This window comes from Podarcis filfolensis (genome assembly GCF_964270895.1).
Source record: "Podarcis filfolensis genome assembly, chromosome: 13".
Lineage (NCBI taxonomy): Eukaryota > Metazoa > Chordata > Lepidosauria > Squamata > Lacertidae > Podarcis > Podarcis filfolensis.
Window position 1 is genome coordinate 17,909,569 of NC_139615.1, and position 27,452 is coordinate 17,937,020.

The window sequence follows — 27,452 nt, forward strand, 5'->3', positions numbered from 1 at the left end:
GTTCATCTCCAGGTAAAAGGATCGGACGGTAGAGAATGTGGAAGGAGTTTCCTTGCCCGAGACCCTGGAGAGCTACTGCCAGATGGAACAGATAAAAACACAACTTCCTAAGCGAGCAAATGCAAATTTATTTTCTTCATTTATGCATTGCATTTAGCACATGCCTGCTAGAAACGGAACAATCTAAAATTCCCATTAATGAATTGTGCTTTTCACAATTTCCCCCTGCTACCCATGCATACCTTGACCAGCCCACTGTGAGATTTGGTTTCCAGAGAATGAGAAAACCGGAGCAGGAGTAGGTTTATATTAAACTTTATTAATATTAGAATTAGGAAGTATCAACACGGAGATATATACATAGCTAATGAGAGACTCCCCCACACGGCCACGGATAGCTGCACACCTCATGTGTCCCTATGCAATGATGCTTCTTATACACACACATACAAGCCCGATACCCCCAAATGGAACACATCATATCCTTTCCACACTTTGTTCAGGGCCATACCAAGCACCCAGCTATGTACACATGTACATATTTAGAGTGCATGTGTGCACACACCAACACAGACTCATTAAATAAAAAGAGAAAGCTATTTATTGATGGGTAACTTGCTGTGAGGTACACTTGCTGAACTAATGGCCTTGTATTATCCTACCAAGAAGGGAGGAGATTTTTACTATCCAATGCTTCCCTAGATTTCTGATCTGATGCAGATGCAGCAAGAAGACTCCCTCTTTTCCCACCACTTAGGACAAAAAAACCCCCAGTTTACTCAGCTGTTACACGCACATCAAGGTAAGCCCCACCTTGTAACTTAGTCACCAGCACTGACCCATTTTTGCCCTTGGAAATATGTCAACCGAACAAAGCAGTGGGACAGGATGGATTCTTTCCACTTGGGGGCCACAGAGCACACATAAGTTGGAATGGAATTCAATTTGCTTTCCCCTCTAAATGCAAACACCAGAACTCTGATTTTGTTTGAGTGTGTTACAATGAGCGCTCCTGCAAATCAAATGCTGCCATCTCTGTCATTCCTTCAAAGCAGAATGTCCCCAAATAAAAACTCTCACATCATTTCCACTCTCAGAATTTGAAAACTTTGATCTCAGGTATGAAACTCTGCAATTTGAATTCACACTACAGGCTTTCCAAGTAGAAATATCCAGAATGCAAAACCCCCCAGAACTGACTCTACAGAAACATGCAAAACAAGAAACACACATACATAAAACCAACGTGGGGATTGGGGTCATTTCTCTCTAGTGGAGGGGGTTATGCCCCCCAACATAAAGCCTGCCACCCCTAACATAAATCCTGGCTAAGCCCTTGGCTGTGAGTAGGGTGAAATTAGGCATTTGCTGTTAATAAGGCACACTTCCCAGCTGCATAGGTTTTAGATAATGTATCACATTCTGCGATCAACAATCTGCTACAGAAAATTCTGCAGCTGGTTATTTCATAAAGGACATTTGCAATCGCATAGCCACACCAAAACCCCACATTTGATTCCTCTTCCCCGCCACCCCAAAAAAGCATTCTGTATTTGGATGTCCATAGTACAAGAAGTAGTTGTCCTGGCAAACTGGTGACAGCTATCCTACTGGGAACCTCTGTCAAGGAGAGCAGCTTCAGACATTACATGGAAATGGAGGGCAGAGGGGACACACATTCACTTTTCACACTTCTGGTGCCACGTCCCAAGGAGGAACTGCAGCACCCCCCTTGCCTTGCACCTGTCGACTTCCCCAGCATCTGGCGAGCGCACATCTCATAGCAGAGGAGATGAGCAAGTTTCAGTTTTGGATGATACGCCAGAAACATAAAAAGAGGGCACAAAACCAGTTAGCCTTCTTCACACCCTTCTGTTCAGCACCTGAAGCCACATTCTCGTGGATACAGTTTGGCCTTATCCAATGCATATGCCATTTCCCTAACCCTATCCGAGCCAAACACTGGTCTTATATGCCAATTTTTGAAAATGTATCACACAGATGGGCAGCTACTTCTCTGTAGCTCATTTTGCTGACCTTGCCATTTTAACCACCCACTGTAAGTTTTAACGCTGCCAGTTGCACCCACCCTGAATGTAAATCAATATCCGATGACAACCAATACAGTGGTACCTTGGGTTAAGTATTTAATTCGTTCCGGAGGTCCGTACTTAACCTGAAACTGTTCTTAACCTGAAGCACCACTTTAGCTAATGGGGCCTCCTGCTGCTGCCATGCTGCTGGAGCCCGATTTCTGTTCTTATCCTGAAGCAAAGTTCTTAACCTGAAGCACTATTTCTGGGTTAGTGGCGTCTGTAACCTGAAGTGTATGTAACCCGAGGTATCACTGTACTGCAAAGTAAAGACAACAAAACAAGGGGATGCGACAGAATGGCTGAGGAGGGGTCCTTGCCACCCCACACGGAACCCATTTACACAGCTGAAACATTTTATCTCCTGCATTGACAAGCTCTGACCACATGTCCAAAGGGCCGTGGTTCTTTCAACCCTTCCTGGCCCCTGTGGCAAAGGCCATTGTTTTGGTACGGAGTTGTGAACATCAACAGAGGGGACTACCCTGCATATTGCTTTCGTGATTGCTTATCCCGGGTCTGAAAGAGGGATGGGCCATGGGCATTTCCAGAAACTGGGGGAGATGGAGGCAAGGTCAAGGACTAGGACAAAGTGGCCAGGACAGGGAGTCTGCAGTGGCACATCTTTGCCCACAGGGGGCAGCATGCCAGTCCTTAAAACGAGTGGCTTGCTGGTGTGGGGGCACCGCCTAGGAAATGGGACAACATGCCCTTTTCTCAAAAGAGAAATAACTGCTTCAGACAAAATGTTTGCAGCTGAATTAGTCAGCTTGGGCTTTGACCAAAATGCCTGCATTTTGGTTCCCCAAGACATGTATATTGCTGCAGATTGTTTTCTTCTCCCAGCAACTGAAGTTAAGAAACATCCTCAATTATTTTAACATTTCCCAGCTGCCTTTCTCTAATTGGCTACCTCTCCCAAAAAACTAAGGAGTCCTGACTCCTGAGTTTTCTATCTACATCTCATTACATTACTGGTTCCCCCAAAAGGTTGGGGGGACGGCAAAATCTATTCTCACAGATGGCCATATATCATAGTGTGGTGATGTTACGGTTAAATCTGCTACACAAATCAATATAAATTACACAGTGAACACGTGAAGGAAACTAGTGGCCCAGTGTTTCATGAAGGGGTATTGGGGAGATGGCCGGCATTGTTTTTCTGTGAAAGTATTGCAACTTCTGGTTGAAGAGCAGTCAAAGCTCACTTCACACGGCTAGTGAAGGCGAGGTCTGTGGACTACCCAGCCGCCCACGGAGAATAGCTCAGCAACCACTGCACTTCCAGAAAACCCAGGAAACCCAGTTCCTCTTTAACACACCACGTTGCCCTGCACAGATTATAATGATGGGCTAGTTGTCACATGCATACCATCACTAAGTAATGGCAAGTTTCAAACAGCCACTGTAGATCAAATGCCAACAAGAGTTTTAATACGGTCTGTAGTTATTGACTTGTCAGTGGAGACTGTTTGCATATTCACCCTCAAGTAGCCAAGGGCTGCTACAAGTGGATACGTTTACTGCTTGAAGAAGGCAGGAATTCATATGTATTAGTAGGCCAACGCATACCTAATATATTGCAGCAACAACTTTTATATCGCTTCCAATTCAATGCTTTTCAATGGAGTCAGTTCACACATTCAGCTGCCAAATGATGTATAACCACACGTTGCGTAACTGACTGGTGTACGTTGTATGTTGAAAGTGAGAATCAACCTTGAATTCAGCCTTTCCTAAATTCCGTTTGCAATGATCACCCATTTCTTCTCTCTCCCAAACTATTCTCCCCTTCTCAGTCCTGAAATCTCTAAATTCTATACTGCAGGGGTAGGCCCGGGGAACTTCCTGCTAGTGGTCCCTCTGTGGGATGAGCTCACCATAGGCAGCCTTTTTAACCACAAGGGATATATCCCTTACGTGATGTTTATTGCCATTAAGGGGCTAGCATTTCGAAGGACCAGGCTATCACAACTGCAGCCATCAAGGGAGCCACCTGGACAGTTGAACCCATGCTCTGTACACACAAATTCCAGAGAAAGTGAGGCCAATTTAAGGCTCAAGGAAGTCAGGAATTCTTAAATCCCACTGCTTCTAATGAGATTTAACTGTGCCTCACTTTCAATCTGGTCTCAAACGCCTTACTTAGGAATACATACCACTGAAATGATGGGGCCTTACTTCAAAGTATGGGGGTGCAACTTGGATACAAGTTCTTCCTTTTTTTAAAGGGAACTTTGCCACTGAGTTCTAAGGAACATTAATTGCATCCACATGCCCAGATCTAGTGCCTTCCTTAAATAAATTTTGCAATGTGAGAAGTGGCTCCGAGTCCTCCTCTATCCCACCCTAGTTTTCTTCTCCTTCCATCTGACCTCCAGTCCCACATCCTCGATCTTTCTTCTGCCTCTGTTCCTCCAACCATTACACCTGTGCTTGCATCCTAGTGCCTTCTTCTGTCCTGTTCTCTGTCCTTCTGCTGTTGGCTTGTGTCCCCTGCAGGAAATCGCTGCCACCGAGCGCAACATGCAACAGTCCGTGCCCAGTACTCTCATTGGCAACTAGAAGTGGTGGTGAGGAGGCAGGCCCGGCCTGGCCTGTGGCGCCAACTCCAAGCCAGGAATGCTTTGTTAGGTAGGAAAGGCCACACGGTGGGGTCAAAAGAGGAAGTGGGTGCAGCGATCTGGCTCCACCAATCGCCACACCTCTCACTGGATGAGCGGAGCGGAGCGGTCGTTGGTCACCGTACGCTTCAGCTTGATGTGAGCAAATGGGTTGGTCCTGCAGTGGGAAAGGGTAAGTCAGAGAAGGAGAAGTGTCACCGTGGCAGGAAAGGAAGCACCAGATCATGAAGGATGTTTTCTGAAGCTCTGGGTAGGGAGTTGTGACTCTCAGAACCACAGAACCACAGAATTGTAGAGCTGGAAGTGCAGAAACCTTTCACTCAGCGTGGGGCTCAAACCCACAGCCCTGAGATTAAGCGTCTCCTAGGGGTTAGCTCAATATGGCAGCAAATGAGGTGACAATGCAGAATACAGAGAACAGACATTGGGTGGGGAAACAACACTTTTTAATGCTCTTCCATTTTAAAACAAAGAAGCTCACTTTGCAAATATAAGACTCACATTTCAGGGACAAAGGCTCTAGCTTGGCCTTTTGCCCACAGTGCTAGTTTCCTGTTTGCATGATTTATTTATTCTTAAATGTACAGGAGCATTGAAAAGCTGCAGTTTTCCCACCTGTAACCTGAAGAAGGGCAATCCATTCTACCACTTCACTCTCCTGAATGCGTCAACTAGGCCTGAATCACAAGGCACCCCAGAAGCTTTTGGGCATGGTGCCCTGTGCCCTCTGGGACTCTTAAAGCACTATATGCAAAATCACATCAGAATTGGGGCACTGGATGTCTCACAGGAAGAAAGACGGCTGTGGAAGCCACAGGAGGGTTTCTTACCTTGACGGGGAGCCACTGGGACTGCCAAATTCATTTGCTAGCTGGAAAGCAAAACGAGAAAGAATTGCATTCAGAGAATCCTTTCAGTTTAGGCAAAAGGCCCATAGACTCAGAGATCTAAACCCCAGAGCAGCAGACGAAGCCACAAAACTGTAAAAATTTTGCACTGCAGAATTTGCAACTTGAATTTTGAATTGTTTCTGGTAAGAAATGTTTCTTAGTGGCCTTTGACCACTGGGTGGCAGCACATGAACGTTAAGAGGACAGACGTGACTAGGGCCCCTCTAGCGCTCTCCAGCTCCTTCTCCACACACAGCCACCCCGCAAACTCACCTGCGACAGGTCTGGGTTCAGCATGCTGTAAGGGCGCTGGCGGGATGCAGTGGCACGCGGTGAAGGCCCGAAGCGTGGGCCGTCGCCACCGTCGGGGCCAATGGGTGGAGAGCCGGCTCGGTCCAAATTTCCTGTGCTGCTACTGTTCATCTTGCTAAGTGGGAAGCTGCTCAGGAAAGGGAAAGGAGAAAGTTTTATGCCAATTCATGCCAAACGACTTTTGCTTCCTAGATCTGATCCAGGATTTCCCCCTCTCTGTGCTTTTGAGGAAACCCTGTAGCCTGGGCACCCAGCCCACCCTGCTTGATCCATCTATCTCTTTACCTATATATATCTGGCAGTGGGAGAGGCAGGTGATCACAAAGCCCACTGCAGTACAAGGATGGGAAACCCTATTCCCACATAATCCCTTGTTGACTGGCAAGTATTAAAACATGAGCAGCTCCCGCAAAGGTCAGCTGCTGGAGACCCTTAAGGCAATCCGTCTCAAAGGGTCAAAGTGACCTGCCCCCCCACCACCAGCCAAATCTCCTTCTGAGGCACTGGGCCCCCATCTCCCACCTTACCTGCTGAACGGTTTGTCAGACCCTTCGGCTGGGGGGAAGGGCCGGGTGTAGGAGAAAGGAAACCAGCCTTTCCTGTAAAAGGGGGAATGGGGAGGGAGAAGCATGGGAAGCAGACATTTAAGACCAGAAAGGAAAAGGGCCAAAAACTGCTTCCTATTCTTTCTGCGTTTGAGGTGGGGCTTAAGAAGGGTCAGTGCTAAGCACAAGAAGTGGCAGAAGCAAGCGTAGCCAAGGCAGAGAGGTTTGGGGAGATCACCCAGTGGGCTAAGAAACAGCAGGGGCTAGCAGCCCAGATGATCGGGGTTCTCAAGAAAGGGGAATGAGCTTGGTTGAGTCACAAAACCAAGAGGCTGATAGCCAGTGTTCTTTGCAGAGGAGTCACAATGGCTTCACCACCAGAGGCAGTATCCCACTAAATGCCTCTTGCTGGGAATTGCAAGTGGGGAGAGGGCTGTGCGGTCCTGCTTTCTGAATTCCCGAAGGCACCTGGATGGCTGCTGTGAGAACAGGTGGCTGGACCAGATGGGCCATGAGATGGTCTCCTGGCTGGGGTTGTAGACCCACTAAAATTAATGAACCTAAATTGGTCATGTTAGCGAGTCTACTCTAAGTAGGATTCCCAGACCCTTATGCAAGGGAACATAAAGGTAAAGGTTTCTTGAGAACCCCAATCATCTGGGCTGCTAGCCCCTGCTGTTTCTTAGCCCACGAGGTGATCTCCCCAAACCTCTCTGCCTTGGCTATGCCTGCTTCTGCTGCTTCTTGTGCTTAGCACTGTCCCTTCTTAACCCCCACCCCTGACCATTAAGTCCAGTTGCGAACGACTCTGGGGTTGCGGTGCTCATCTCGCTCTACAGGCCGAGGGAGCCGGCGTTTGTCCGCAGACAGCTTCCGGGTCATGTGGCCAGCATGACTAAGCCGCTTCTGGCGAACCAGAGCAGCGCATGGAAACGCCGTTTACCTTCCCGCCAGAGTGGTACCTATTTATCTACTTGCACTTTGACATGCTTTCGAACTGCTAGGTTGGCAGGAGCAGGGACTGAGCAACTGGAGCTCACCCCGTCGCAGGGATTCGAACTGCTGACCTTCTGATCGGCAAGTCCTAGGCTCTGTGGTTTAGAACACAGCGCCACCTGCGACCCCCAAGGGAACATAGGAAACTACTTAACACTGAGTCAGGCCTTTGGTCCATCTAGCTCAGTATTGTCTACACTGACTGGCAGCTGCTGCTCATGGTTCCAGGCAAAGGTCTCTTCCAGCCCCACGTGAAGCTGAACCTGGGACCTTCTGCATGCAGAGCAGATGCTCTGCCACTGAGCTACAGCCCTTCACCTCAAGGGAGCTGAGTCGAGCAGTTGCTGGCTGTATGGTCCACGGAAATCTTTCTAGTCCAGTATCCCTTACTGTGGCTGGAAGTAGCTCCCCAAGATCTCAGACGGATGTCTTTCGCATCACCTGCTCCATAAAATGTCAGAGACTGAACCTGGGACCTTCGGCTACTATTGCCCTACAGGTGTTATCCAAGCTGAACAGGCCTCCCTCTCTCCCTCCCCCTGCAGAGGTTGCAAAAGAATCCTCATACCTGGTCCCTGCAAACTGCACACATGACCTGGACCCACAGAGGTAAGGGTAAATTCCCACCCATCCAACAGGGAAAGCCTACCAGTTGTGTTTGTATAGGACAGAAGGGGGAGGATCTTGCTTACATTTTGGTTGCCTCGTTTTCCCCGTAATGCCAGCCATCCCGTGCCTCGGTCACTAATAAAAGAATGACGTCTCCCTCTTGGAAGTTGAGCAGGGTGCTGTTCTCTCCTGCCGCATGTGAGAATATCGCCTGGACCCTCCGCCGTTCAGAACGTGGAGGCAGGACCGACAGAGGATTGATGCGGGGCAGGGTTTTGTTCTCCACTGTGGGGGGAAGGAAACAGTATTGGGATAGGGAAAAGGCGGTAGTGTTAGTGGCTGTCTCTGTACATATGTATATTTACTTCTGAGACCGGAAGAGCTGTATATAGTATATAGTTTAGCGTCTGGAGACAATAAACACTTTGTTACTTTGAACTGTATGAGAGAGGAGTTTTCCCCTTAGCTGGAGACTCTGGAAGAAGCTGTCTGATGGGAGCAGGAAATCTCTGAAGACTCTGCTAGGGCTCCACATCCTCTGCCGACGCATCACACAGGTGGAGGTGTGGCAAGCTACCAACTGACTTCTACAAGTCACCGACAATTCTTACAATCAGTGCTCAAATGGTTTTATGGTTTCTCTTTAAGTTCTGCATCGCATCCTCCATCCTGGCCAGTTCCCAAATGGTGCAATGGTGCAAAAGTGGCCTCGTGCAACTCCAATATCGTCGTTGTTGTTTTAAGGGAATGGGCAGAATTTGTTCTGTCCTGACACTGCACAATGTGGAGTTCTGACGAGAATTCAACAGAAATATGACTGATCAGATGGCATAAATTACAGAGTGGAAGTCCCATTCCATTCATCCTGGTTTTGAACCGGTGCTGCCTGAACAAGGAAGATGGGCTGCAGGTCGAAACCAACCTGGGGCACTTACCCAGCGTTGCCAGGCGGGTCTCCATTGACATTTTGCGTGGCATTGGCAGGGTGCAGGAATAGCTGTCGGCGGTCTTGGTCTGTGGAGGGGCCTGAGTGGTTTGTGTGGGTGGCAGACCTGACGTGATGGTGAGGGGTTCGGTGACCGGCGGGTGCCCCAAGTCCCGAGATCCCCGCCCACGGTGTGAGTCGCCATTTGGTAACGGCATCACCTCCTGGACTGAGGCACGCTGTGGGGGATTGGTGGAGGGAGAAGGGAAGAGAGAAAGCAAAGAACGGATAGGGCATTATACAGGTGAACCCTGATGCATCCTATTGCCCCACCTCCCCGCCGCACAGAGAACTTATAACCTTTGGGCAAGTGTGGTCCCTCTTCATAGTTGGCTAAAGTGTCACATTAGTAGTTTGGGAGCTGCCATTTGAATCCTGGCAGTAAAGAGGGAGGTTGGGGCCCCCAGGATGAGCGGCCTATTCACCAGTCCACCCCATGGACTCACGTGGTTTGGCCCCAGCTCCGAGAGCTCTTCCAGGACCTTGGAGCCAGGGAGGGCATCATTGGCTGGTATGGGAGTACCACCAGAGAGGTTATTGGCCGTGAGCTTGACCAGGGCCAGAGCCCGCTCTGGCAAGCGGGTGGGTTGAGTGCACGATGTCTGCCAGATGGGCAACTTGGCTGCCAGCAGCTCCCGTACCTGCAAAGGGATGAAAAGAAGGTCCCTGTTGCTTGTTTTTGCTTTCTTTTAGCCAACCAGCTTCCACCCTGTCCCTCTTAAGCTACTAGCGCTTGTTGTCTTTTAGCTCCAGACTGCAGGAAGTTGTGCTGAGTTCTCTTCCCCACCTCTAATTCCCAGATTTCACCTAGACTTGGCTGTAGAGGAGCAGACAGCATAGTTGGGGGGGGGGCAACACTTACTTTACCTTCCAACAGCTGTGTGGCAGCTGTTTACTGGGAGGTAGAGGGACAAGTTGGCAGGGAGGCTGGCATAGTCCAAAGCACTGGCAGTTCTATTATTCTAATATTCTCTAACCACAACATCATCCTGGCTCAGAATGATAAATTCCGCGCTAGTGCCAAATTCTGCAGTGCAGTCGCGGAATCGCAGAATGCAAATGGCCCTTCCTGATTCGCTCTCCTAAAGCCTACATTGGGGAGAAGGAAAGTGAAACAGGGGCTTCTAATCCCCCCTTCTGTGGTGGAAAGGGCGCAGCTCACCTTAGTGTGATAGTTGCTGAAGTGTTTGGAGACTGCACACTGGCGGTCCACTAGAAAAGAGTACCGGCGCCTCTCCTCCGTCAGGGCTGCCTTGTAGCCTTCAGCCACGAACCGATCCAGTTCGCTCTGTTTGGTGCTCATGATCTCCACATACTAAGGCAAAAACCACCATGAGAAGGGAAGGAACCATCATGTTGTAATCTGAGGCCCAACTGCTTCACAGCCAGGCCTGCATAGCAGCGCTGTACACAATTTAGTCTCTCCTATATTACGTAGCACACTTCGTTTAATTTCATAAATGTATATCCCACCACCCTTTTGACGGAAATCATTCAAGCGGCTTACAATTAAAAGGATGTTTAAAACTGGGGTGATTTCTTTAGGAAGCCGAAAGGTGGAGAGGGGAAGGAGGTGAAATGTGCAACATCATACTTGAAGCAAAATCGTTTTCTTATTACACTTTGTGGAAACATGTTTTGACATGTCGCCTTCTTCAGGAGCGAGTGCAAGAGATGTCAACAATGATTATTAAACTGACGATAATAACCTTCCATAAAAAACACACACTTTGCCTCAAAATCATACCAAACCAGGTATATTTAACTTCCATTCTCTCTCTAAAAAAAGAAAAAGTGAAAAAGAACTGGTGTAGAGGAGAATTCTGAATACATTCTGTCTATGTCTTCTAGTCTCTAAACTCTTTGGTTAGACTGAGTAATAAAACAGAGAAACTTAACCAGCAACAGTAAGGGCCAAATCAGGCACGACACCACTCACGCAATTAGCAATTCCATGATTTCTTTTTTTAAAATAATAAAATAGCAGCAAAGGAGTCTGATTTCCAATTGAGACCACAGCAGAAGAGGCTTCCCACACCCATCTCTCTTGCTTCCTCTCCCTCTAAGCAGCCAGTACTAATACAGATCACCCCCCACAAGCCTGCTATTTACTTTTTAAAAACAGAACGAAATGTGTGGTTGTTCATTGGACGCATGGTGCTATGTCGAGTTTAGCCTTAACAGCACAATCTGTGCATGTTCAGCTGGAAACAAGTCTGTCTGATGGGTCTCACTCCCAAGAACTTTTAGGATTGTAGTCGAAAACGCTTCCAAGTATTTTACTCAGTACTCTTTTCACGCATTGCTGTTATCATCTCTCCTAGTGCCCTTGAAGAATGCAACAAGTCAAAACATGTTTGGGGAGTATCACATCGTATAATAAAAATTCTTTTCACTTCAAGCATCATTTTGTGGTTTCATCCCCGGCTTCCTCCTGCCTCTTTCTTGTTGGCTTTTTGACCTTTTGATGCTCTGGGCTGTTCCCTCCCCTCTCCCCTGTTCAAGGTAATTTCTTCCCTACTCTTTGAAATGTTGCCTGTGGGGTGAGATAAAACACCCTGTTATTTTATATTCTATATCAGACATTTACCCAATGCAGTTTCTCCCTGGCTCATGGCTGAAACTGCTGTTCAGCATTTAGAAAGCTGCACAGCTCACAGAGAGATATTATTACAATCAACAGATACATTAGCGTTCAAATGTACTCCTGTTCGGATGCACTAGGGAAAAACATTAGGCACCGTTTTGTTTTGTTTGCGCCACTCGCTCTCCTAGCAAAGGACATCTCCACTGCCTCAGGGCAGTTTCTAGAATCCCTTGGCACATTGTTCTGGAATAATTAATGCGGAGTAATTGCCACTGCCTAATTCCACACTCACACAACCACCAGCGTGAATTAGGATCTGAGCTCTATCCATAGGCAAGCATAGAGAGACGATTGTGGGGAGAAGTCAGTACTTCCTTACAATTTCAGCCCAATTGTGAGTACAAAAGGATGGCAAAGGTGCTCTGAAACAACTAATCTAATTTTAGGAAACATAGGGCTTGTACTGATTTTATATCCTGGGAAGCTAGGGGCAGGGGGCAGTCTTATAGGATCCAGGAGCTGAAGGGTTATCTCCATACCCCATTCCCTACCAGCCCCCTCCTTGCGGCCTCTAGCCTGAGCAGGCCTTGATCCTGAAGTAATGGTTGCCGCGGCAACAAGGTTGACAAAAGGGGCCTTTCCGGAGCCAAATGCTGCTGCTAGGATTCACAGGATGGGGGTAGGTGGCGGATGGTAGATAGGGGAGAGAGGGCACCAGACCAAATTGAGTCAGAGAGCGAGGAAGACGGGTGACATCTGAATCAAGGCGGGCGCACCCTTTCTGCAGCGTTCTCCATGCACAGGACTCCATCCCCTCGCAGAGAAGCTGTGCCTGACCTTTCAGGTTTGTTGTGTAAGTGTGTACCGACTGTGCATGTGAAGGCGGGTGTGCAAAAGCAGCACACTGCACTTGCACATGCATTCTGAACAAGCAGGGTGTTTGTGTAAGGCTCTGGGTACAGGGTGTGCATGCGTAAAGGACATGGCATGTATGATTTGCACACGTATGCGCTTACGGGTGTGCGCACAATGATGTACTGTATATACACGGGTCTGGCGGGGAGACTGTGTACATTTCTCTTTGTATTACTGTCAACAACCCAGGTACCCCCTCTGTAGAGATTACCTCTCCAGGCACTAAACAGCCAAAGAATGTTAAACCCTTTTAAAGACATAAACTTCTTAGTGACCCCAATCCCAGCACCCAGATGGCATCTGTATGGAGTAGCCAGGTCTTGAGTGTAACCTGCTCCATTGAAAAACTTTAGAAAGCTGAACTTCCAAACAACAATATTCCTACACCTTTTTGCATTCAGATCTGTATTTTTTCATTTACACAAACAGAACTTCCCAATATTATACATTTTCAAAATTTTGAAACACAACACATACCAGCAAGGTTGTTCTGTTGTGTACCATTTTTTTCTGTAACCTATCTGTTGCTGCTGTTGTTGCTGCTGCTGTTGTTATTATTATTATTATTATATGAAATGTAGCTGAAGGCTAAAATTGAAATTTTTTAATCTCATCCCTTTTGTGAGAATTGACCATTTTGGCCTTGCAGGACTACGCAAACACCTTAAAAGCTCAGCCCAGAATTGAGGTAAGTCAAAACTAAAAACACCATTCTCTTCAGAACTTCATGGGCTTTAATATGACATGTCACGAGATGGACTGACTTTAAATTTTAAAGTTACAAGATTGATTTTTTTTTTTAAGTGAGTGATGTGCAAGGTTGTGGGTTCAATCCCAGGCATCCTAGACTGCAGGACAGGGGAAAAGACCACTGCTTGAACAGCTGCTTCCAGCCAAGGTAGATGGTAGATGGGCTAGAGATGTCATTTGTCTACCTCAGCATAAGGTAGCTTCACTTGTTATCTTATATCTTGTAAATAAGCTCACTGAGCTTGAGGAGAGAGAGAGAGACATGAGGCTGTTCTGTCTCCTGCCCAGATAGCCTGACCTGGAATTCCACATATCCGCTTCTGGCAGGATGTGACACTGTTCCCTGAGGGAGCAAGCAACATTCCCATTGTTCTCTTACGCACTTCCCTTTATGGAATCCCTCCCTTCTCCGCTGCCAATCTTACCTGCACCTCGCGATCCCCGTATTTCTGTGGGTTTTTGCTATTCTGGCACTTCTTGCGCAGTTTTTTCAGCTCCGTCTGACACTTTTCAATGGACTCTGCTTTGGAACGGTGCTCGCCTTGGTATTTCTTCAGGGTGGCCTAGGGGAGGGAGGGCAGGCACCAGACAGTACATAGCCAGGTCAGCCTTGAAGGAACAGGATCCTTCCTGCTTCTCTGAGCCTCATTCCACATATAAATACACAGAGCAGCTCAACAGACGGGCTGTTGAGCTTTTATTCCTTTCGGATGAGCAAGTAGATCAGGGGTGGGGAATTTCTTTTCAGTCTGAGGGCCACCTTTCCGCACCAGGGGGCCGCATGCTAGGGGCGGGCAGGGCCAGAGGCAAAAATGGACAGCATTGGATGTCTTATCTCTTATCTATATACGATAGGCTACAGTTTCAGTCACACAAGGCTTTTACACATGCTCACACCTCTCTATCCAGGCAAGCAAGAGGCATTGTCTCAGTTACTGGAGGATGGGATGGAGCAGGGTCAGAGTTCAGAGCTCTGAGGAGAGGTTGTGGCATAGGGAGAATCCCAGGGGCCAAACAAAGAGCCCCAGAGGGCCGCATTCAACCTGAGCCAGAGGTTCCCCACCCCTGGACAGATGCATGTTGACAGAATGGGAAATGCCTCAGGTCACACCCTTCTCAAATCAATACGACATACTGAATGGATTATTGGTTTCCCTGAGGGACAACAGCTGGGCTTGGGCCAAACTGGGTCTGTCTTAAGAGAAATCTTGGACCTGGCAGAAACAATGCTGACAGTGGACCCTTGTTTCTTCACAGCCAGTCTTAAGAGCTGAGCTGCACATCTTCACCTTGGGCAAGAGTGGAGAACTTGTGGCCATCCACAAGTTCCCTGACTGATGGCCACGCTAGGTGAGGCTGATGGGAGTTGTAGTTCAACCACATCCGGAGGGCTACAAGTTCCCCGCCCCAGACCTAGAGGGCTCTCAAGAGAGTGCCCATCCCTCCAGCTTTTCCACACGAATAGCAAGGCCTCGTTTCGGCCTTGTCGCTGGCTAGCAAGAAGCTCTCCGGAGAAGTGAAGGCCTGTGAAGAAGTGCTGACCACCGTCTCCTTTGCTTTCTCATAGACTCTGACTATCCCTCAGTCTCATCTTCCTCAGGGAATTATTGTGAGATAAAGACAAGATGAAAGAAACATCACAACCCATGCTTAGCTGAATAAATTCCTGCCTCAATGGCACTCTCTTCCGTGGGTAAATCAGATACCTCCCTAAATGGCCAACTATAAGAAATGGAAATGTATATAAACAGAGATGGAACCAGTGTTTAATTTATGAATAAAACAAATGCAAGGCACAGGCCTTCCTGACACTATTTGACCTGGAGATTCCAGGATTGTTGTGACAGGCTCTGTGGTGAGGGAAAGTCATTCTGCACGTGCTGAGGGGTACTTTCCTTCATCATTATTTCAGACATTCGGGGCATAGATAGATTCTGAGCCCTAGCAAAGATTAAGCTTCGGATAGGATATTGCACAAGAAGTGATGGGCGGATGAATACACACGACAACAGACAGACAAACTTGAAATGGCAGAAGAGGAGGGTTCAGATATTAATCGTTCTCTCACCATCAGATACTTGATATCCAGTTCCAGTTTGTGTTCTAGCTGGGATAACAGCTCCGAGTGGAAAAGCTTCAGCTGGGACCAGGTGACAGAGAAGCAGGAAAGGAGAGGGTGAGAGTCAGGAAGATGAAGGCCAGTACCACCCCCTCCCACCCATAGATTGGAGGTCCCGAGAATGGCTTTTGGACATGACAGGATACCAGCATAGGTGGGCCTGTGGTCCTGATCAGAGGCAGCAAAGGAGAGGATGGGAAGAGGGCAGAGGTCTAAATAGGCCCATCAGTCTGATCCAGGCAGGCCTGATGCCAGGCTAAATGGACCCATCACATACAGATACTCACCGTTTCTTCCAGCTGCACTTGGATCTGACGGTGGACCTCAGCCATTTGGAACAACGTGTCACCTGTAGGTCAAGGTGATTGGAGGCTTAATATACCCCAGACATTCCCTGGTCTATGAAAAGGTCCTTTGTCCCCTGGACTCTGCCTTTCCCTGGATAATCTCCTTTTGGGTTAATTCCTTTCCTAGGAGTTGACCAAGGAACTCCAACCAGCTTTTAATTGGAACCAAAATGTTGATGGCAGGCATTCGTGGAAGGAGGTCTTCAACTTGGTACATACACACAAACCTGAGCACCGCTCTGCAGCTTCTGCTTTGGGGGTGCATTGTGCAATTCAAACACCTGGCACAGAGATTAGATCAATGTGATGCAGCACACATCTAGATGGGAGCATCCCCTCCAAAAGAAAGTGCGATCTAGCATAGGGGCAGTTCATAGCCCTATTGCCTAAGTAGCTAAAAGTGACAAAAAGATGTTTTAAAAAAGAAAAGCAAACATGTATCCTGCCTATTGGCTGCAGGAGCCCTCAAAAAAAGTTTACAGCATTGCCAATCACAACTATCTTCTGTATACATAATAATCTAAGGCTGTTGTCATGCTCTGTAGTTGGGGCAGCCACAGAAGACGTGAGAGGGGGAAAAACCTGCCAGCCTCTCAGTGAAGACCATTCCACAGCATAACCTGGCCCCAAACCATTTAGACAGAAAAAAATGTGTCTGAACTATATTTGAGGTTTTACATTTTAAAAAACCGATCTAAAGGTGGCATTACAGTTAGGGCTGCAAGGCAGGAGGAACTATCAACAGATTTATAACCGGGATACACATGCAGTAGAATGTGGGCTGTACCATTTCAGGCTGCAGGTATGGATGGCATGTTTGAATGCTCAGCTACATGAAAACTGCCCAATAAATAGTAAACAGGACGAAAAGGAATGGGCAGGACTCTAGAATCTCTTATACCATACAGCACCTTATGTGCAATTTATAACTTGCAGGGAGTTGTGTTGACGTGGGGCAGTGTTCAAAACCGGCATCCCTACCTCTCCTGTGAAGTGGTACAGCCCACCCTAACACCACAGTTTTCTTGCTACCTCCCTCTGCTGCATGGTGGAGTTGATTAATGATAGGGGCCCGTTTTAATCAATCGGGCCATGACTTAAGGGCGCCCTTGTTTATGCTGGAGTCTATTTTGGTTCTGGTGTTGCAACAGGGAATTGAAAAGAGGAAATATTAAAGATTGCCTTTGCTTCTAACAATGAGCAGTAGCTTTTGTTTGTGAAATCCTACCTTATCTCGTATTTCCTTCAACATCTCAAGAAAGGGCCTGCCGCAGTTTTATTTACATGTAATTGATGGATCGTTTGACAGAACCACTAAAAAATCTTTAGCCGCTTGGCAGCCCTATCTACAGCGGAGACTAGTACAAAACAGCTACTGCTAAAAACTACAAGGCCCCACAGCCGACGAGCTTAAAGACTAGTTTACACCGTCAGCAGAGCCAAGCAGTAACAATCTCCTCAGGCATGTGCAGTTTTAGGCTACGAGAAGCAGTGCTGAACACCAACCTGGATGGCTTTGAAAGAGAATTAGACAAATTGATGGGAGATAAGGCTCTACTGGCCACAATGGCTATGTTCGGCCTCCACTGTCAAGGACAGTGTGATGATGGACCGAGAGTGTTGCTGTTGCACTCAGGTCTGGTTTGTGGGCTTTCCAATGGGGAATCTGCTTGGCCACTGTGAGAACAGGATGCTGGACTAGATGGGCCACTGGCTCAATCGAGAAGACTCTTCTTATGGGTGGGTATTGAATGCTTGCTAGTGAAACAAAACAAAAACCTTCATGCAGAAAAATAGGTTGGCAGGGAGAAACTGAGGCCAAATTCTCCTCCCTGCCATACCATTCAAACATACAAGGTTTCTTTTTTAATTAAGGAAGGATTCAAGCATGCAAACACACAAAACACCCTCGCCTTCATCCTGAAACGGCCCAGCCCGAAGGAAACTTTACCAATTGGTTTTGCTGAATGTGCAAACTGGCTCAACGTCTCGGTTCGCACAGAAGCAGAGATGTGGGGTCTCTGCTCTCTTGAGGCGTCATCCCTTGATGATTCCATGATGCTTGAAGGGCAGAATTCCATGGAGTCACCAGGAACACATGGGATGCTGTCCTATTCGCCACCAATAGTCCAGATATGGGGTGTGTACATGATGAGACAAGTGCAAGTGGTATCCTCATTGGAAGCGGTTCAGCAGGTGGAGCAGAGCTACAACTCAAGCCTCCCAGAAGATATTCCACAGCCAATTACAGGAAGCGGAAGGGGTGTAGGAGTGGCTCTGCTGGTGCCCCTGCACTGCACTGACCTCCTTGCAGCTTCACCCCTCCCTTCTCCCTCCTGGTAAGTGGCAGTGACTTGTTTGCTGGTACACCAGTGTTGCAGTTCTGCTCCACCCAAGAAACCACTTGCGAGCAACATGAGTGACCAATACTATGTGGTTCCAAACAGAGACTAGATGCTGTGGGTTTGCTGGGGTTATGCCAACTCCAGATTTGCTAACACCTTTTTGCAAGCACAAATATGTGTGCAGGAGTGCTCTAGAGAGAGTTCAGTAGTAGGAAATAAGTCTCTTCCCTAGAGAGGGGGCCACAGGTCGTATCAAAAACCTACCTAACTCCTTGGATCCTTGGCTGTCGCTGGCCAACTCGCCGAGTTTCACTAAGGCATCAAAATAACCCTTGGCGGCCACTGTAACTCCTGCAAGGGGTGGAGGGATGGACCATTGAATCATAAACTCTCAACACAAAAGCTGCAGAGACCTTTCCCCTTTAAGGAACACCAACTCTGACCTGGCCTGAGGTCAAGGGCTGGACTGGGGCATTCCATTACCTGAGAGTGCTTTCTGATAGTTCTTTCCCATAGTAACAAAATTCCTTAGACTGGGGTTGAATTGGTCCAGAATCGCCTGGTTACAAGGGAGAAGAAAACAAACAAATATTGCAAATCCTTCTGGCATGATTCAGACAAAGTTTAGGCACTTTAACTTCCCACAGAGAGCTGAGGCGTGTGCTTCATTTCCTCGCTGAAATCCATAGGAATTAGACGGACATAAGTGATTGGTTCATCTCCTTAGCATCAAGATTCTCTCCGTGTTATCAGGAGAGAGGACTTCCTTGCAAAACATGATGAATCACGAGTGCTTAGAAGAGACACACACTAATATTATTATTATTATTTATTAAATTTGTAATAAATGTACTTGATAGAGAAACTGATGGGCAAGTTGGTGAAGAAGAGTCTGAATTCTGTATGGTCTGGTTTTAAATTGTATTTGATGTTAACCTATATTTTTCTTACAGTTGGAAAACTACTTTGTATAACTTAATGAAACTTTGGACTTTGAAGAAGCATGAACTCAGGATGAAAGGGAGAAACGAGCTAAGAGGAAGGCACGTTTGGCAAATCCTCACCGTGATCAACTCCCACCTGGAAGCTTATGTCCCCACTGTGGAAGGACATGTGGATCCAGAATTGGCCTCCACAGCCACATACGAACACACTGTTAAGACCATATTCATGGAAGCCAATCTTACTCAGCTACAAGTGATTGCCAAAGAAGAAGAAAAGTGGTCTAAAAGTCTTACAAATGAAAAAAATAAAACAAAATGACATACTTTGGGAGAAGATATATAAACTGGCACAAGGAAGGGGAGAATTATACGCAGTGGAATGCAGGGAGTTGAATATGACAGAGGGTACCTGGGAAATAATACACAGACGTGGTTTACATGTCATGCTAAAACAAAACAAACCATGGTTTACCTGCAGGCTCTGGGAAAGTAGATTGGCGTTGTTTTGTTCCTCCCCAGGCATTCTGAAGCTGCACTGACCTAAGCCATCATTAAGCTTAGTGTATTGTCTGGAATCGGGCTTGTGATTTCAATCTCCCCCAGACCAACCACAAGCTGTAACTAAGGTTTGCCCTTTATGGCTTGTTGTTTGCCCAGGAGAGCTTAACCATAACCCCTGATGCGGAGGACAGACTAAGATAAACCACAACTTAACTCAGCATAACACTGAGTAACGAGAGAGGAGCAATGTGGCCATGACATCCTCTCCAGGAGCATTCATGCTAAACCATGGCTTGACTTAGTATGACACGTGAACCAGGCCACAGATAGATGAGAAGTCTAGGAATGGATAAAGAAAGTAGCTAGGTCAAATAGCTTAGTTATCCATGTTTTCCTCTAAGGGGTTCAACTGAGCATATATATCCCTATATTTCTCAAAGCAACCCTATGAGGTGGGTTCAGAAGCGCTGAGTGACCCATAACAACCCAACTGCAGTCTAGCAAACTAACCACTACAATGGCTTGATCAAGAGTGAGCAGAAGCCCTAAACTTTACTAAAATGTTGTCCACATCTATAAAATTAAAATTAACATAATTTCTGCATGAAAAATAAAACAATCAAAACTCTACAGATTTTCTTATGACCTATATTTTGTATGTTATATTGATATGCAAAAGTAAATTAATATATTTGGGAATTGAGAAATAATTGTTGATAAGGACTGTGACATTTTATTCATTTCATTTTAATGAAGGAATTGGTTTTAATGTACTTTTTTTTTTTTTAACAGGAATGCATTAGGAAAATTTACAGTTCTCCCTGACTCATGTGTGCTGCTTGGTAGCTACTGGTTGGGAAGCTATTTAACTTGTTTTGACTCCGATCAAGAGTGCCCAAGGGGGGTGGGAATGGAGAGAGGGAGGGAGGATTATCTGGACAGACAGGAATGTGTGGGAGGATGGAAAGACAGACAGGAACCGGATGAAGGGAGCAGATGATGGACAGAGGGAGAGGAGAAGGGATGTCTTGTGGAATGGAGTTGGCCTGGCCTAAATATTCACCAGAAATAAGTGGTGTAGAAGGGTCAGCTTTGGTCACAGAGTGTCCACACCTCACCCTACCCCCTATCATTTGGGGCTGTGATAGAGGGTGCCAAACCTGAGAGAGCTGCCCTGGTGCTACCAAGTACTTTTTCCCTTCTGGAAATAGGAAATCAGGTCTGGTCTGCATCTAGGGTTAGTGGTTGGACCCAAGCTTGCCTGTGGACCTTGGGAAGGTGCTCAGTCCCACTGATCCTTGACACTAGACCTCTGGTAGAATTAGGCATTATAATTATTTAAAGGGGATGCGGGTGGCGCTGTGGTCTAAACCACTGAGCCTTGGGCTTGCCGATCAGAAGGTCGGCGGTTCGAATCCCCGCGATGGGGTGAGCTCCCATTGCTTGGTCCCAGCTTCTGCCCACCTAGCAGTTCGAAAGCATGTCAAAGTGCAAGTAGATAAATAGGTACTGCTCCAGCAGGGAGGTAAACGGCATTTCCATGCGCTGCTCTGGTTCGCCAGAAGTGGCTTAGTCATGCTGGCCATATGACCTGGAAAAACTGTCTGTGGACAAACGTCGGCTCCCTCGGTCAGTAAAGCCAGATGAGCGCTGCAACCCCAGAGTCGTTCGTGACTAGCTTTAGGGGTCCTTTACCTTTTAATCATTTAAAACTGCACGTGTCTCACCTGGCCTTCATATGAAAGTTCCCTGCAAGTAAAAATCTAGCACAGTGCTTTTGATGCTATTTTTCTACCTACAGATTAAAAATCCCTTTCCTGTAGTCAGATGCTGAATAGTCTCTTCTGCCACCTTATTCTCACCTGATTCTTTTGCTGTTGCTTCATCACAAAAAGGCATTTTCACGCATGATGTGAAAAAGGGTATTTTGCTTTCCTGTAATAATATGCAGGTGAACACCACAATCACATTCTGCCTTTTCTTCCATTTTCTGTTCTAAATTTACAGTATTCATATGTCTTCCTCATTAGCATGATAAGCTAATAATAAGATCTTTTAGCCTAGCAGAAGCAAAAATGCCTTCAACAACTTATTGAAGCAATGGTTAGAGTAATCAACTGAGCAGATCCAGGCTCAAACTCCTACTCAGCCATGAATTCCCATGGGCCAAGTCTCTATCTTTCAGTCTAACCTCATCTCAACAAGTTGTTGTGACGATCAAATGAAGGAAAGAGTCTTACATCATCCTGAGCTCCTCTGAGGAAATGTGAACTAAAAATGTAATAAAAAATTAGAATAAGTGGGCACTGCAACAAAATGTTAGGAATATGCAGTCCATCTCATTCTCCCTTACCACTTGGGTTTTCCATTCCACAACCGTGAATTCTGCCTTGACTGAGCATGCTCAGTCCTCATTTGGTTTCTTTGGGAAGGAGCTCCTCATTTTCAGGTCTCTACCCTAAATATTATTTTATGCTTCTGCAAACCTTGGGATTCTCCTAATACTGCTCATGGGTGGTACCATTTGGCTACATAACCAACAAAACTCACAGCCCAGACATCGGTGATAGAGGGAATAACAGCACTGGTTAGCATAATGTTCTCCACACACCCAAGGAAAACTGCTCTGAAGACCCAGATTTCAGACAACACCAGCGCCACTCCTGCCCCCACCTTCCCAGCCCCAAGGAGACAATGGCCCCTTCTCGGCATCTGCTTTAACAGCTGTCAGATGTGTCTCTGCTGAGCGAAGACAGCAAAGAAAGCACAGGAACCCCGGCCTATGTGCGTGCTTCCTCCCCGGATAAGAAGAGAATATCCCATCCAGTTGGAGTCAAGATGTTTAGGCAACACATCTCAGGGGAGCAGAAGGGGTTAAGTTTTCCCTCCTCCTGGCCAAGTACACTGAGGCTGGGATTTGGCATGGGATTTGCTTCATTTCCATATGGGAGAAGAAAACACACAGAAAGAGCAAAAGCTTCCAGCTCCATCTGAACTTAACCAGAAAAGCGGATAACCACAGATTTCATTGAAAGCAGGGAGCCCAGGTCAGAATCTGGCCCCACATCCTTAGCAAAGTGTCTCTTTCCAAGGAAGCGAGCAAAACAAGAACACTTTATTAGCCGTACTATTTCTATTACCATTGACGAACTTCCCCCCCAAGTTTTTTCCATCCACATGTCCAAATGCACAGCTGAGTTTCTAATAAAACAGTGGGACCGAATGATGATGATGATGATAATAATAATAATAATAAAGTTGTCTGTAGCCACATTTCTCCTGCAAATAACAGAACAGGTCCGTTATCTGAGCAAAACTTTTTTTTTAAAGTTCACACAACTTCTCCATCTTAATTAGGGTTTGTCTGCCCCCCCCCTTTATTTACTAGAGGGAAGGGGGAACTTCCCAGACCTGGACGTTATTATTAATGTTGCGCTACATTTCTCTGCATTCAAAAGGGGGGTGGGGGCGCGGGGGTGGGGTGCACGAAGTGTGTGTGTTTGTGGAAATGCGGGGTTGGGGGGTGGCGGCTTGTTGGAATAACTCTGCCCCACTGGTCTCTCCTCCCTTTTCACTGTCCCTTCCATTTCCGAGGCTCTGTTTTTCCAAAAGATTTTGGGAGGTGAACAAAAGGCTGGTTAAGAACAGCCAGAAAGGAAAAAAAGAAAGGGGAGGGGGGGGTTGGAAGGGGATTTTTTGTGTGTGGCGGTGCTGGAAAGGGCTAGTGTGCGATGGGGTGTGGATGGCAGGAGTGGGGCGGAGGAAAAGAAGGACGGAAACACAAATCAGGGAGGGAGGGGGCCAGAGTGGAGGGGGGAGAAGCAGTGGGGGGAGAGAGATGAAGGGGAGCCAAAGGGAGAGGCGGAGGGGGGGTAGAAAGGAAGAACAGGAGGAATAAACAGGGGAGAAGGCTGGCTGAGAAATGGACGGGGGCGGTAGATCTGGGAAGAGAGGAAAGGGTCAAGAGAAAGAATGGGGAAAGAGGGAATGGGGAAGGGATGAGGAGAAGGATAGAAAGTGTCCCGCTCACTCACCCTATAGACGTTCTCCGTGAGCCGGTTTACCTCCTCCGAGCGGGACATGATGCCGGGGCAGTGAGCGCCGTGGGGCCTGGACGGGGCGTGTTAGAAAGGGGGTGGGGTTGTGTCCCCCCCCCGTGGGGGCCTGAGGGGTGGGTCTTAAAATGGGGGGAAGCAGGAGGGGATTGGGAGCCGGATCAGCTGGGAAGGAAAAGGCTAGGAGAGCAGCGCCAGAAATCAAACTCGATCCTTAGCAGGCGGACCACACAGATAGATAGATAGATAGATAGATAGATAGATAGATAGATAGATAGATAGATAGATAGATCGTGGTAGTGAGATGGGTGAAAGCGTGTCAGGCTCATATACACGGCCATTTTTATCTTATTTTTTAATAGTACACAGGGTGCTGGAGATATATACATACTGTTGCCAAATGTTGGAGAATTGGATCCCCAGCATCTGAAAGGCGCCGTTTGTTTTGGGTAGAGGGAGGTTTAAGTTGAAATCGCTAGTAGGGAATTTTTTTATCTCCCCGTCTGGAGTCATTTTCAGTGTTTCCCATTTAGGGAATGCTGTTGGATTTTAAGGTTATCAGGAAATAAACCCCCAGGTGTGAAAAAATATGAAAGTTAGCAAGTTAGTCACGGTGATCGTCGTCTTAAATTTTTAAGATTTTGTAAGCTTTTCTCAAGGCTACAAAAGCAAAATTCAGTGTTTGAAACCCACACACGATGTCCGAAGTCTGAAAAGTTAATTTTAGCTGTGTTCAGGATGACGAGGCTAAACGATATTTATTAGGAAGATCAAATGAAGAAGTTGGTATTTTATCTGCATAAATTTAAAGAGGAGGAAAAAAATTGTCCCAAAAGCAGGGAAAAATTTCCTTAGATTAATATGATTGTGTATGTAGAATTGCAGCAGGGATCATCTTCCTTGTTTTGGTTCTTCCTTATTTTCTCTCACACAGGACTCAAGGCTGCTGAAGTTTTCAAAAGAGCTTCTATTAAAAATAATAATTGAAAATTTTGAAATCTGCTGGCTTGATTAATCAGGAACCCTTTTTTCAATCAATCCAAACATTGTGAAGATATTCATCTTCCTGTCTAAACCGGGGGCGGGGAATCTTTTTCAGCCAAAGGCTGTGTTGCCTTCTCACAGGCAAACATGCAAAGGACACATTCCAGCAACGGGTGGGGCCTTACATATAAAGTGACTAATAAATTTAATCATCGTAGTACAACAGTAGTAAAAAAAATCCTATGTGGTTAGAGACGTGCCTCCCTTCACACTTGGTATGTACAAGTGGTAAAACTTGCACACAAGAAAATCTGCTGTGCTGTGTAAACAAACTTTCAAAGTCTGCAAATCAGCATTTGAACTCTGATCTTGAAGGTTCAAGTCTAGGAAATAGATATCATTGACCAGTATAGGTTGGCTGGAGAATACATGAGATGTAACACAGTTGGTTTCCAACAGCAATGGATTTGGAAGTTGGGCATAAGCGGCCCTGGCAGAGCTTGGCAGGAGGTTTGGCTATGCCTGCTATTGTTGCTTTCCAGGGCTGGCAGGATTCCCAGCCACGCAATGCCAGCTCTGGGCGACTCGCTTTTCCCATGGGACACTGTCCAGGCCCCCTGTAGTGAAAGTCCAGGACCTAGGACTTGCCTGCCAATCCTGTATCTCTACCGCAATGTGTCCTGGTAAGATGGGTGCATCTTGGTTTTACGCTGCCCCCTGCTGGCTGTCTCTGGCACTTGGAGCTGGCAAGGGAAAGCAAAAAGGTTAGGAAAAAAGGCTAGGCCTACTGCAGAACTTGAGGTCTAGATCTAGGCCTGGTAGGGTGAGCCATGGAACATGCTCGTAGCACCCCAATTCCAATACCAGGGATCACTGCCTGAGCTGCCCCTGCCACACCTTGCTGAGGGCTGCAGTCTGCTTGCTATAATCCTGCCTGCACAGTGGTGCCCTCAGGGTAGGATTTCGGGCAGATGTCCAAGGCCTCTCTTAGCAGGAGAAGGAAGCCCCCCAAATGCAGCAGGGCCAGGTAACCATGTTTTGAAGTAAGTGGAGAAATGCATATTATCCTGCTATGATTAAATGGGCACAAGATGTTGGACATAACGTTATGTTTGCTGACTTGGAACAGTTGTGGACCACAGGTATGAAATTTACGGCATGTAATGCCTTAAGAGAGATTTTATGAAAATGATATATAGGTGGTACATGACACCAGTCAAGCTTGCCAAAATCTATCATTTGCCCGACAATAAATGTTGGAGAATGAAGGTACATTCTTTCACCTTTGGTGGACGTGCCCAAGGATTAAGGCTTTCTGGGAGATGATTTATAATGAAATGAAAAAGGTATTTAAATATACCTTCCTGAAGAAACCAGAGGCCTTTCTCCTGGGCATGGTCAGCCAATTGGTGTTAAAGAAGGATAGCACTTTCTTTATGTATGCGACAACAGCAGCAAGAATACTCATTGCAAAGTATTGGAAGACACAAGATCTACCCACCCTGGAAGAATGGCAGATGAAGGTGATAGACTATATGGAATTGGCGGAAATGACTGGCAGAATCCGAGACCAGGGAGAAGAGTCGGTGGAAGAAGATTGGAAGAAATTTAAAGATTACTTACAGAAACATTGTAAAATTAAAGAATGTTAAAATGATGTCGGAATGAAATTAAGTGGTTTTAGCAGTAATGTTAAAAAAGGGTATGTAAAAATAGATGATTAACAGGTGAAAATGTAAAGTTATAATATATTAAGATAAAGAATTAAGATAAAAATAAAGAGGGAAAGGATTTGCTGAAGTAACCACTTGAACTGGAATACAAAAAAGGGAGGTGTGAGGAGGCCAGGGAAATAAGTGAATGAAAGGCAAGACATTGAAAGATGGATTTATTTTTAACTGTTTTTATTTCTTTTTCTGTATTTTGTATCTTTTGTTTCTTTTTTCTATTTTTATTTGTTTTTTACTTTTGTAACCTTTTTGAAATTCTAATAAATATCATTTTTTTAAAAAAAGAAATGCATATTATCATCTAAAGAATCCAACCACATGACCATTAAGCCCAGAGTCTTGAAAACATCGTGTCATAGCGTGGGCGGCGACAGCACAGGGGTGGTTCCCTTGGGTGCAAATTTGTTGTTGTTGTTTAGTCGTTTAGTCGTGTCCGACTCTTCGTGACCCCATGGACCAGAGCACGCCAGGCACTCCTGTCTTCCACTGCCTCACGCAGTTTGGTCAGACTCATGCTGGTAGCTTTGAGAACACCGTCCAACCATCTCATCCTCTGTCGTCCCCTTCTCCTTGTGCCCTCAATCTTTCCCGACATCAGGGTCTTTTCCAGGGAGTCTTCTCTTCTCATGAGGTGGCCAAAGTATTGGAGTCTCAGCTTCAGGATCTGTCATTCCAGTGAGCACTCAGGGCTGATTTCCTTCAGAATGGATAGGTTTGATCTTCTTGCAGTCCATTTTCTTGCAAAATTGTTAGGGGCGCACAATTTCAACACCCGGTGCTGCACACTTCTGTTGCTGGGCTCCGTTGAAATTCCAGAACTGTGTGTGGAAAATCCGGGCACTTGGAGGGTATGGTGGTTTCCAGCACCTGGTGTTCAGAACCTTACTGCCCCACAGAGCAGACCTTCCCATACTTTTATGCTGGTGACACACTTTTTAAAGACATCCATCATTTTGCAAAACAGCAATTCAGTTTTACTAGCAAAGCAGAGGTTAAATTAACCCCTTTCAGTTAGAGCAGTCACAGGCAGAGGACCAGGGAGGCTTAAAGAGGGGTGTTGCATCCTGATCTCACTATGCCTAAACCCCACCTGTAAGGAGCTGTCCCCCTTAGATCACCTA

At 46.5% G+C, this 27,452-nt stretch overlaps 1 protein-coding gene across 2 annotated transcripts; it reads right to left on the bottom strand.

The window, feature by feature from the left end:
- Positions 1 to 299: 299 nt before the first annotated feature.
- Positions 300 to 23,723, bottom strand: LOC310748369 (BAR/IMD domain-containing adapter protein 2-like). 2 transcript variants are annotated; one of them, XM_083584095.1, is made up of 15 exons: positions 23,597 to 23,723; positions 18,601 to 18,676; positions 18,382 to 18,468; positions 15,713 to 15,774; positions 15,375 to 15,446; positions 13,732 to 13,869; positions 10,217 to 10,369; positions 9,501 to 9,695; positions 9,005 to 9,233; positions 8,153 to 8,354; positions 6,447 to 6,518; positions 5,881 to 6,046; positions 5,548 to 5,588; positions 2,368 to 4,874; positions 300 to 2,133 (listed from the first exon to the last, which is right to left on the bottom strand). In XM_083584095.1, the coding sequence occupies exons 1-14, from the start codon at positions 23,642 to 23,644 to the stop codon at positions 4,802 to 4,804; spliced, it is 1,614 nt and encodes a 537-aa protein (XP_083440221.1). In that variant the 5' UTR covers positions 23,645 to 23,723; the 3' UTR covers positions 300 to 2,133; positions 2,368 to 4,801. The 2 variants fall into 2 exon arrangements, with proteins under 2 accessions (XP_083440221.1, XP_083440220.1); XM_083584094.1 differs by having other exon boundaries at positions 2,354 to 4,874.
- Between the last annotated feature and the right edge of the window lie 3,729 nt (positions 23,724 to 27,452).

Excerpts from the sequence above, each read along its gene's own strand:
- LOC310748369 (XM_083584095.1), bottom strand. The coding sequence starts at position 23,644 with ATGTCCCGCTCGGAGGAGGTAAACCGGCTCACGGAGAACGTCTATAGG. Across the intron at positions 10,370-13,731 it reads ACGGGGATCGCGAGGTGCAG|TATGTGGAGATCATGAGCAC; the intron begins GTAAGATTGGCA and ends TTTTTGCCTTAG. Across the intron at positions 5,589-5,880 it reads TGAACCCAGACCTGTCGCAG|CTAGCAAATGAATTTGGCAG; the intron begins GTGAGTTTGCGG and ends TTTGCTTTCCAG.